This window comes from Corvus moneduloides, chromosome 1 (assembly GCF_009650955.1).
Source record: "Corvus moneduloides isolate bCorMon1 chromosome 1, bCorMon1.pri, whole genome shotgun sequence".
In the NCBI taxonomy this organism is placed as follows: Eukaryota; Metazoa; Chordata; class Aves; order Passeriformes; family Corvidae; genus Corvus; species Corvus moneduloides.
The window spans coordinates 86,355,705-86,368,236 of record NC_045476.1 but is presented as its reverse complement, the minus strand read 5'-3'; the positions used below and the strand labels follow the sequence as shown (position 1 = coordinate 86,368,236).

At 41.1% G+C, this 12,532-nt stretch overlaps 1 protein-coding gene across 1 annotated transcript in view; it reads left to right on the top strand.

Moving 5' to 3' along the window:
• The window catches only part of TRIO (trio Rho guanine nucleotide exchange factor), a 251,433-nt gene extending 248,676 nt beyond the window's left edge, over window positions 1–2,757 (top strand). The window contains exon 57 of the mRNA XM_032117844.1: window positions 47–2,757. Within this exon, the coding sequence (XP_031973735.1) occupies window positions 47–589 (543 nt within the window). The 3' untranslated portion in view covers window positions 590–2,757. The remainder of the gene's footprint in view (window positions 1–46) is intronic.
• The last annotated feature ends 9,775 nt before the right edge of the window (window positions 2,758–12,532 follow it).

The following is a 12,532-nucleotide window of genomic DNA, read 5'->3' as shown; positions in this document are numbered from 1 at the left end:
CTGACTTGAAAAAAGACATTTTAACTTTTGCTTTTGTGTTTTCTAGCCTGAAAATATTTTGGTGGACCAGAGTTCCACTAGGCCAACAATAAAACTGGCTGACTTTGGAGACGCAGTCCAGCTCAATACCACGTATTATATCCACCAGTTACTTGGAAACCCAGAGTTTGCAGCTCCTGAAATTATTCTTGGAAATCCTGTTTCACTCACTTCAGATGTTTGGAGCATTGGAGTGCTCACTTATGTCCTTCTTAGTGGCGTCTCTCCTTTCCTGGATGAAAGTGTAGAGGAAACTTGCCTGAATATTTGCCGCTTGGACTTTAGTTTCCCAGATGACTACTTCAAAGGAGTTAGCCAGAAGGCCAAAGATTTCATATGCTTCCTACTTCAGGATGACCCAGCTAAACGTCCCTCGGCTGCACTGGCCCTCCAGGAGCAATGGCTGCAGCTGGGGAATAGCAAAAGTTCTGACAGCATTGATATATCCAGACTGACTTCGTTCATTGAGCGGCGAAAACACCAGAATGATGTTCGACCCATCCGTAGCATTAAAAACTTCTTACAGAGCAGGCTCTTGCCAAGAGTTTGACCTTGCTTGAAGTTCTCTCTCATTCTCTTTCACCTGCCAATCAATCAGACTGGAGATGGACTCCTCCTGCCAGTCAATCAGACTGGAGATAGACTCCTTCTGCCAATCAGCGGTTGACTTGAATTTTGAGGAAAGCAAACCCCAAGCCAACCAGCTGCTAGTGAATGTTCGTGTGCAAATGCATTCCGCAGGGACCTGCGCAGGGCGGCGCGGGGGACTGGAGATGCAGACTTCACGGGGGTGGAGGACAATAGCACTGTACTCTGCAAAAAGCAGTCACAAACGATACAGTAACAGTATTTTATTCAGGTTTCTGCAAAAAAAAAAATAGTTTTTTTAATAAACAAGAGTTGAATTTTGCAAGTGAACTTAGCTACCGTTTTCAAGATTTATTCAAGGAAGAAATGCCTATGTTTAAAGCACTGGTGTTAAACAAAAATCAGATCATGCCTGGAGAAGACTCACCAAAATGGCTGCCCATTGGTACAGCCTTCATTTGTAACATCTGGTTTTCACTTGGTCCTAGAGCTTTCCAGTTGCCTCGCCTGTATGTATCTCACGTAGCACTGCACTGAGATCAGACTCTGCTTTTAAGTGCATCCAACCTCAAAAGATTTTGCATACAAATAGAATGAATTGTTTTGCTCTGATAAAATGTAGGCCTTACTTGTATATAGACTGTTACCTGCCTTCGGTCTGAAATTTTTTTCCCCCTCCTCTGATCCTTTTTTCCCCCCTCCTTCCTAAATGGTGGTATACCACTGTGCGGGTCTTCAGTTTGGGTCAGTATTCACTGTCCCCCTAGAAAAGAACTTTGGGTTGGTGCCCAGCTTGCTGACCCAATTGTCAAGCAGTATATACAGCAGGATGAAATACTGTAAATGCACTCATTTGGGATTTTGTTTTCTTTCATATCATGTGCAATGTTGTGGCTTTAACATTTTATGCAACTATTTATGAGGACCTCTGTTGTAACTGTAATAAATATATAGAAAAAGCACATACTTAGTACGGCGAGCTTTATGGTTTTGTTTGTGTGATTGGGGGTTCTGGGTGGGCAAGGGCGGGTGTGTTGTACCACACTGTTGTTATTAGTTTAAGATGAGGGTTAGCATAGAATTTAGTCGAGACTAGTCAGTTTTAAGGATTATTAAAAAAATTGAAGAGAGAGAGAGATTGGTATCCCAAATGTCAAACTGATTAAGAAGTAGGGTGACACTTTTTAAAATTTATTATTATATTTAAAATGCCAAAGTCTGACTTTCCCCAAATGAGTCTCAACACTTAACTACTTTTTAGAATTTTCAAATCTGTGTTTTTACTTCTTTCTGTGAAATGAACAAATTAATCTTGTGCTCTTTGGTGAAGAATACATTCAGAAAGTAGCAGTCAGATGAGGAGAATTGGACATGTAATGTAATTGTCTTAGTAACTGTTTTTAAGGTTGAAGTAATATTAGCGTGAGGTATTTAAAAAGACAGAGATGGTTTTCTGTGCATCACTGAGTTCATGTTGGTGTGTTGTCATCTATGTTTGTGTGAAATGCCAAGTTTAAGGAAACCAAGCCGACATCCCACAAGAGTTAGATATATGGGTCTTAAGCCATAACCTAGCTTGGGTTAGTTTTGAGCTTTGTGGCTTCCACTGTATCCTATTTATTCTTTTTGTTTGTTTGTTTTTGGTTTTTTGTAAAGTTGTACAGAAACTTTTTAAAAGAAAACAACTGACTTCGAAACTGGATGTGTATTCGTACCAACCTCATTTCATTATGTTTGTGTATTATTTTTCCTTTATTGTTTTAGTTAAATTTTTTGCTTTATTTTGCATGTATATTTCTTTGTACAGTGACCTTACATGTTTACACAGTATGACATGATGTAAATATTTTATTTTGCCATCAGTTATTTTGAAAAAAATTAAACATATTTGACATAATTGTCTGATCTCTTGCTTTGAGGAGTTTGACAGTTTAGGTTTGGCTATATTTTAATTGGGCTCTGTATTTTAAAAGGAAAAAGTATGTTACTTTATTGCCATGAAATTCATTTTAAATTGCAATGATGTATCTTTCCTTCATGCCTTACAAAATAATATTTGCCTTTGCTCTAAGTGTTGAGTGCTTTGTAGTGTCATGAATGCTTTTATATAAAACATGCGTAACTCTCTAACTGTGGAAATGTATTATGGTCTTTATTAGCTAGTAGATTTCGACCAGCAGAGTGTTCTACCAGATGTTCCCAGTTAAAGACCGAAGGATTATATTTCAAGTTAGTATTAAACTGTGGAACAGATTTCCCACAACTTTTAGGCATTTCAGATTCATTATGAAGAAAAGTTACTTTCAAGCATAAAGATTTGGGATTTGCAACTAAACACATAAAGCAGAAAAGTTTCTCATTGTGTATATTTTTCTTCCTCCCTTTTCTGCTATTCACAATTCAAAATGAAGTGAAAGGTCAGGGAACAATACAGAATGTTTGTTTGCTGCTGCATTGTATACAGAATTTTTTTTTTCCCTACTCTTTTCTGCTATTCCCTGTCAGGTGATGAAACAGTCCCTTTAACAGCTCACAGTTTACTTACTGGGAGAGACAACTGAGAGAGATGTTTTACATATAGAAAGACAGAAGATATTCAGGAAGGAGCTGTTGACCAGGATAAGCCACTGGAAGCTTCTTCCATGACAGGGAAGAGGATGGCCACATGCTTTGTGGAATGGTTCTTGTCTGAAGATACACTAAGCTTGGGAAAAGTTAGCCAAGTGCTTTACAGACAAATAATGCACTTGTAGTTTCAAGTAGCAGAGATGGACTCTTTGGCTCACATGTAAACAGGAGGGTGCTGTTTCTGGCCCTCTCCATGAGCCCCTTGCTTGGGACAGCCAACATGTTTTGATGGAGTGGAGTTCTGCACGAGAACCTGCAGTTCGGTGCAAGAGCTTCTAGCTGCACAAAGCTCGAATGATGAGCTTTAGCTTTAGATCTTCTACTTGTAAATCTATTGAAATGCTTTGAAGCAATGATAGTATTCTGTTTCATCAGATTGTGTAGTTGGGGCTGCAAATGCCACTTAGACTGGTTGGGTACAGTTGTTGTTGACTGTCTTGCACACCACAGAGCAGCACTGCAGACTGATAGAGAGTGGAGACCAAAAACATGAGTCAGAGCAGCTGGTGTGAGGCCCTGATGTAGGAACATTGTAGAGCATAGGGAATGGCAGTCAATGTCACAGCTGAAAGGGGGGGAAAGAGCCAGGGAGATTCAAGAGAAGACTCTTAAGTGTTTCTTCTTGATAACATACCCCAGTCACTGCTTACTGATAGTTTAGGAAGAGAAGAGGTTGCCAGACTTTAAAGTCAGTGCATGAGATAGTACTTTTAAAGTTGAGTTTGGGGACTCAGTTCTTCATTGCATGTGTGATGAACACAGCCACTTGAAGGCCATTGTGCAACTGCTAAGCAGAAAACCTGGCTAGATAATATTTCCATGGTCAGGGAAGCAACCTACATTGTCTTCCCAATGGACAGAGGCCTAACACATACCTGCATATGCTCCTGTTGACCGTAAGTCATTCTCAGATGGGACTATTAATGTGTTGATGAATAGAGGAAAAAGGAATAGTTTTTTTCTTTCTCCAAATCCAAAAGTATGTTCAGGCCAGGGCACAACAGAGATCCTTCAGAATGACACAGCAAAAGCATCTGGCTTCTTGAGAAGATTTCAGTAACCATGCAAACCTGACTGGTAGTAGAAGATGCCTGAAAATATAATGGGATGTTCTTTGCATGTAACATACTGCATGATATTGCCAGGAAGCATTAAAACCCCACCACAGAGGGTGTTAGTGAAGGACTCCATTTGAAAGAGGGGCTGATGAGTAAGAAATGAATGTAACCAAGGATGGCCGACTTGAGGTTAAACTCTCTGGTTCCTAAAGATCTTAAAGGAAGACAGGAATATACTGAACTGCCAGCTGTGGGTAGTGAAATCTCTGAGTTGCTGGTATTTGGACAGGCAATCTTTGCTGTGTACAGCAGTGTATCCATGTGCTAGGGATTAGTGTAGGGAGTGTTACCATGTCAGCTCCAGTGCAGAAAATGAGCTAAACTTTATATACCTTTTCCAGGTATGAATAGACTCAGTGTGGAGGTGTTACTAATGTCTCTGCTATAGGGATTCCAGTGCATGGGGAGGTAGGTAGAACCAAGGAAGACCAAGTTTCTGTATTTGTTTAAACAAACTCCAGGTATTGTAGGTGCTTTTGTCAGAACCACTGCTTTATCCCTCAGGCAAACAACTTCTGAATTTCTTTTTTTCCTGAAATTAAATCTTGATGAAGGTTATATTGGAGAGTAACAGACAGGTTTTCCATCTGTAGAGTTTCTGCTTCCAGTATTTTTTTGCACATTCATATTGGTTCATGCTGTCAAAAGGCTAAAGGCTCTTTCTGTGTACACTGTAATACAGGAACATGATGTTTTCTCACTGGTGCCCACTGTTCTCTCTCCTGGCAAGCAGATACCCAGCACCTCCTGCTTCACAGGCACTCAGTGGTCCTCAGTGCCACGCTGGAACACCAAGCATCAGCACAGGGATGGCATCTCCCATTTCACTGACATGCCACAGGGACTAGGAGCCTGAAGTGTAGGAGCAGGAGAATATACTTCTTTCATGATGTCGTTGTCCTCAAAACAGGAACACTTCTCATCTCCTGTAAGTCACTGCCCTTAGCCCTATCCAAAAGTCTTTAGGGGAATGGGGGTGGAGGGGCAGTTGGGGGTATTGAGTAGGGCAGTCTGCTGTCCCCCTAGTTAATGCCAGTTAGTTAATTAGCACCAGGCCTGCTAATCCAAATCTCCCATCAGCCAATCTGTGCCTTCCAATAGAAGAAGAAGGCATTATGAACCAACCCTAGTATGAGAGGAGAGCACAACCTTCCAGTTTTCATCACTGGTTTTAGGTTAAAATGATGAAATGAGCTGGAGATACATCTGAGGTTTAATACATAAATTCTTCAAGCTCTCTACGGGAAAGATTCTTTCCTTGTCTAATTGTCATGAGCAGTAATCTGAATGCTGCTTTTTCCATGAGTTTTTATCTTAATATCTGCATTTTCTTGACTGCTGGAGGGACTTCTTGTCTTTGTTGTTCAAGGAAATGTGTAGATGAGCTACTTGAGACTGCAGCAGTTGCAGCTAATAAGGCTTCAGATTCCATCATTATGCCTGTGGCAATATACTGGTTCTCAAGGTTCAAATTTTCTGAAGGCAAATATATGAGCTATAGAAAGGATGAAATCTTAACACCAGAGCAACACTTCAATCTCTGCGGACTGAATTTTCAGCTCCCAAAAGACATTCTGTCAATTACCACCCCATTGTATTCTCTTATGTCATACTCGGTGGTCTTCCTACAAAATTATGGCTTTGTATCTCATGGAAGAAAAGTCCACTGAGGTTTACTTAATACATAATTATTGGTTTAGAATAGCAGTAAACCACTGGTATCCACAACTTTGTGTAGCAACAGGTTATGAAGTTGAACCATATGTTCTGCCAAGAACCCACTGACATCTTCCTTTGGTATCTCGGAAGCTTTGAATGGGCAGTTCATCCCCCCAACTTTCGTGTCCTACCTTTGCTTTTATGATCTGCTACTTACTTTTCATTTGGGCATCTGTTAACCAAGCTGAAGAGTACTGGTCTGTTTATTCCTCATGGGGAAGCTGTTTATCATCTTAACTGCCTTTCTCTGAACCTTCCCTAGTTACAAGTTCTGTATTTTCTATGATGGGAGGGGACAAACCTCATACAATATTTATTATACAGGTGCATCTTAACTTACACAGCTGGAAAATGGCATTTTGTTCTCTATTTCTTTTCTAAAAATTCCACGTGTTTGACTTCTTTTGAGCTGATACTGTGTAGAATAATAAATCCTGAGATCATGTTGCCAAGTTGAGCTTCAATGATTCATTTAGAGTCTATGACCATACGTATAAAACTTGAATCCCCCCTTCAGTACCTCCTCCATGAACAATAATTTTCTTTTATTGAGCCGCTGTATTTTGTAGATAAAGCTGAGGTATTACAATTGCCTTGGGAAGCAGTTGTTCTGATGGAACTGAGTATGGAGCTCTCTTATATTAAACAAATATAAGCCAACTACTGCTGGCTTTTTTTTACTACTCGGATAGCCAGCCTAGCTCCCCTGACTTTTTCCAAGTACTCCTTTTGCAGGACTTTTCTTGCCAGCTCCTGGGGCCATTTTTTCTTGTCCTGAGAGTGGTAAGTGTAACTTGCCTTGGACTTGATTAATTTGAAACTCTGCCCTTGCATATTAAATGTCAAACACTGATTTTAGTGACATTAGAACCCCAGTTCAACAAAAGTATTCATTTGGGTCTCAAGCAGGAGGCTTGTTTTTCCAGTCAACTCACACATCAGGAGTATCTACAAATATTACTTGCAGAAATGTCACATTAGGCTGGCTTCCTGAAGACTCAACTGGCATTAGCCAGCACCAGGAATTCGCTTGGCACGCGCTGAACTCAGTCTCTGTGAGAATTTGCAATCTCGAAGGTTATTCCCAAGCCTGAGGAAGAGCTGGCAGCAGCTGAAAGCTTGCCTTGTTGAACCACTGGGAATCTGTCTAATCACTTGTGGTCAATTTACATCACATATCTTGTCTGTTTTTACATGTCTTGCCTGTGTGCTGCTGAAGACCATGTGATCCCTTGAGATGGATGGTTCTTCAAGCTCTCAGACTTTCCCTTCAGTGATGCCAAGATCCACTGAGTATTTGCAGAATGATGTCATTTAATTTGCCATCTCTCAAGACTGATGGTGAAAGAGCGCTTCCTTCTTTGGTGATGGAGTGTTCTCTTGGGCCTTGGAGGGTTCTGGACTCTTTGCTTGCCAAGAAAACTCAAATCTGGGAATTTGTGCTAGTCCCTCTTAGTGCAGTTAATACATCCATTGGTGTGTTCCGATTTTGTTGCTGTTGTTGGGAGCTTTAGATGCTAGTGGACAGCCCTGGCTGGTTCACACATGGAAAAAGAATGTCATGATATATCATGAAACATTAAGGGGAAGCTTTTAGGATGGGGCATCCTGAAGGTAACTTGATTGCCACCAAAAAGTGCCTGAATGTCATAATTTTTCATTGCTCATGGAGTTTCATGGAGGCCTAGACTCATTTCTCCCAAGGATCCTTCACAATGAAAGGCAGGGTGTAAATCTGGTGATGATTGCTGCTTTTACCCTGGCTGCTGATCGTGAATGACAGCTTGGATTGTACATTGCTTTTCAGACCTGCTTGCAGAGAACATAAAGCATGTTGCTGTACTTCATCTCACAGCTCAGGTGGGTAATGGTTCTTCAGTCTAAAGTGAATCTAGTCTTTATTTGTCTTTTTGGATTAAGTGCTGATTTTTCTAAGGGGACCTGATTTTTCATTTAATATTCAGCCATCCATTTCCTTTTCAAGACCTCCACCTGTTTAATAGTCTATTATTTTTTAAAATGTAAGTATGATATTCTCTATTTAATGAAGTCTGGGTATAGTGTAAGTAATTTGATATGTGATACAGTACAAGGTTGCAATGTACGGGTCAGCATCTCTACCAGGAAACTCATCTGCTTGCGGTGAGAGGCTCTGTTCTCTCTCATCCCACTCTCTAGGGAATTTTTAAGTAGGAAAATCCTAGCTGAATTCCTACTACACTGGTACTCATGATATGGATGAGGCCATCATCTGAGCTTGTAACAGCTTACCTTTTGACAAACTTTTTTCTTCCAGGAGGATGAGAGAGATTCTGGTCTATTAACTGTTTCTTCTAATGTTTTCTTCTTCCAGGTAACTTATCAGGGGGGTTTAAGAGCTTGTTTTGGGACAATGCTGTGTGTTCTTTCTGCCAGAAGTCAAGAAATGAATGTAATTGTTTTCTGTCTAGCACATTTCTGTGGCCGAGGGCTTGCTTCATAACTCACACAAAATGTTGTTATGCTGAAAATCAAACCTTTCAGGGCAGTCTTCATACGTGGTGACTGCCAAAACAAAATGATCTGATGGTGTGACCCTGGGGAAGTAGTCTCACTGGTTATCTGGCAGTTTCATGACTTGCAGCAAGACTGTCAAGGTAGATCCACAAGCTTTGCTGAGAGCATTCTTTGCTGCAGCTCAGGCAACAGCAGTGAGAAATGTCCTTGTGCTCGTGATTTGCAGTCAGTGTTGGGGAGTTGCATTTGCACGAAGGCACTACACTGTTCCTTGGTTTCCATGTCTGATGGGTCTGTTGCTGCTCAGTAAAAGTCTAAGATACACATTCAGTTACTCAGTGAATGTGTGTGGTGTTGCCTGGATTTATCACGCAGAGCGGGGCAGGTATGGGAGCACCCACAGGAGAAAAGAAAACTGGTCATTCACTCACACGCTTTAAGACGTTCTCCATCTGTTGCTGTTTCTCCAACTATCCTCCTGATGGATCATCCTATGTGAGATAAGAAAGGATATAATGACCGCCGTGCCAAAATACTTTGGCACACGTGGATAATGATGTGCTGTGAGAAAGGGTGGCAGCTGCAGTGGAGTGCAGGCACGCTGCAAATACTTTAAAAAGATGTATATATGTGGAAAAGTGGATGGATTTCTTCAAGGTATGTTGATTGCACATACAATCCTTGGTGGGGTTTTTTCCTGAATTTCAGGGGCTGCAAACTAATGTCATGCATAAAAATGGTATTTGCCCTTCCTTTGCTTTCTAAGTAGAAATATAGCAGTGATGAAGAGAGGCATAAGTGGTTATCTATACACACAAAGAAAGGAAGCCTCCTTTCTTAGGGTCTGCTTCAGAGTTGAATTATGTGGTGTTTCATGTGAAAGAAATTAAAAGCTTTTCCAAAGTCTGAGTTACTCGTGATAACAGCAAGACATGGAACAGCATGAGCTTCTTCGTCGTGATGTCTTGGAGAAGCCAAGGGTGCTACCTCCAATTCATGGCATTTGGTGATACAGAAAGTGCTCAAGGAGGCCAAGACAGATGGAGACTGGGGAGAAATAAGTGAAAGACAGCAGGCAAACACAGAAAGGAGGTGACTGCACGTGTCCTTCTAGGATAAGACTAGGAGTACGAGTAGGCATGGACAACACTGGACCTTACTTGTGCATCTGATCCATGCCACTGCCTCAGAATCTGACCAAGGGAAGCACGCTGCACCTACAGAAACTGGCACAGTGGAACTTTGATGTGGAACTTTGCAGCAAATATCTAATTTACTTACTGTCTTTCTCTCTGCACTGATACAGTGCTGTTTGCTACCTCTTTGTACTGGCTGCAGGTTATTTTTTACTAGGTCACCACTGGTTTTAGAGAGTGCACTATCATCCAGCAGTGCAGCCATGAGCAATACATTGCAGACAACTTTCAACATCTTTGGAGCAGGATGGGAGAAATGCTGAAGAGGATCGTAAGCCCTGGAAATGGGAAAGAGGAGGATTGGCTTGGAAACCTGTCCAAATATGCAAAATAGTAATCAATCCTTTTACTCTAAAAAGTATTTCCAGTTATTTCTGATAAGCTACTGAAAATAGATGACGTGCCTTCAAAATAGCTCACTGTGCAAGTTAAAAGCATTTCCCTAGAAGTATCTGCCGCTTGTCTTGGAAGATACTGTCCCAGGGAGACTGCAGAGATAAAGTTCAGAGAGAGGAAAATATCTTTATTGGCATTTAATAGAGACAGTATAAGTATCTTTGAGTAAGAATGTTTTGGGATAGGCAGTACATGGCTGATAAGCCTATGATTCCCTTTCATCCTCCGAAGGATTTATGCCTGGGTAAGGATGGCATTTGTTTGTGATAGCGAACATCTGTCTCTGTTTGCATGCTATGACTTTTGCAGTCGTGCATGGTTAGGTGAATACTGCAAGTACTTGATTAAAGTTGAATCTTCCTCTTGCATTTGTAATGTTTGGTTTGAAGAATAATCAAGAAATGCACTTCTCTCTGTTAGTCAACTGCAAGGGTTGAGAGGAGTAACATTTTACAAGGCCTAAACTCCATCTGTTGGTTTGACAATAAAAGATGAGGCAATGGTAATTCTTTTTTCCATTAGTTCAGATGTCGACTGTTTCTGTACTCAAGTGCTCCACAGAAGCTCTTTATCTGCTTTACAAATCTATTTGCAAATAACTTGAGTATTTTTTTCTAACAATCTTGCTTTTCTAGTTTATAATTTCTATCACACATCAGTCCCTACATTAGCAAGATACCATTGTGATTTTGAAAAAAAAAAAGTATTGAAGCCATATGTATATGCTGTGGAGTCTAACAGTGTGAAAGCTGCAGCCAAAGTTGTGAAGTTTTTCAGAGCCTTGGTATTACTGTCCTGTGTAAGGCAGGGTTTTATTTTCCATGGTTAAATTTGCTTGGTGTCAAACACTGACTTTTTGCCCAAGTCAGAGAGGAAAATAACAGCTTCTACCATGTTACTTGATCCTCCCACTCTGTTGTATTTTAGAGGTGCAAGGGAAAAGCTTTCTCATTGGATAAAAGGGCACTAACTGAATAATACATCTCTATGTAAATATTGGAGGTGTTCTACAACAAAGTAGTAAAAAAAGGGTGGATTGTCTTAAGTATCAACAGCTGTTGTACTTTTATGCTGTAGTTCTGTCGTGGCATCTGCCACCCTGCCATATTGCAGCTATTTCTTGTCAGCAAGGTGGTTTGCAGTGTTTTTCTGTACATTTCTTAGTCTCTCCAGCCACTGGAAGTGAAAATGATGTTATTTCATTGTAGAGAAGTGTTACACTGGAAGATGTTACTTTTAGCAGGAGTTGCTGTTCTAACCTCTTTGCAGGAGAGCACAACTCCCAGAACTTTGTACCACTCTAGGGAGACCTGCTCAAGCTGTTCTCCCAAGTTGTCTTGTATTTCTCCAGCTTCCTCCCTTCTGTTCATGCTTATGAATTTCCTAAATTCAGCACTTTGTGAGAGGGAAGGTGAAAGGGCTCTTTGCTAACTATGGATCAATTAAAAGTCTTTATGAGCTGCTCTTGACAGAGGGGGTGTAGAAATGCTTGTGTCAGGGGGAAAAATGAAGAGGTACAAATGGCAAATCATGAGAGCTGTGTGGGAACTCCTGCTCTTCTGCTGAGTTGTTATCCTCAGTTATGGTGGTGAACATCCAGAAGACAGGAGGGGTGTATGGCCCGGAAGGACACAGGGAAACACATGCCAGGAGGACACAGCTTTATGCCCAAAGTACCCAGTCCTAGAAACAAAGAGCTCAGGTGTAAAACGGTTTTGTTGGCAAGAATCTTACAGATTATGTAAGAGATCAAGCACTTAAGTTATCCATAAAAATTTGTATGTACCAATGTTGTTGCCTTGCAGTGTTTGGATACACACTGTGTGTCCTGGGCTCCCTTTGAGGAGCAGGAGTTACATCCTAAGTCTGTCACTGTGACAGGCACACCTCAGCTTCCTGTTTCCAGCTGACCCACACCATGGAGCTCCTATTTAAAAAGTCAAAACTGCTTTAGCTGTTTGTGACAGTGGTGCTTGGCAGAGCAAATCTGTCACAGCAGTCTGGCAATAGAGGGAAGGTGGTAGCAGAGATCTCTGCTTAGGCTACACTGTGAAGTCCCACCCTTGGTTCTGATGAGGAAAATATGAGGTATGGCATCTGTCTAGCTTGTATTTGCCATTCCCTCAGCTACACTCAGGCTGCTTTTCTGAAATGTTTTGGTATGTTCCCTAAGTAGGGCAAATCTAATGTTACATTTAGGCATGGGGAGGGGAAGGAGGAGGGAAAGCTCTCAAAAGCTATAGGTCCATGCGTATACACCATGGACCCAGGGTGTTCAGTTTGCAAAACCTACTACCATCTGCAGCCTTAATTTTGGCATTTTAGGCTCCTAGTTTGGCTATACAAATGTCT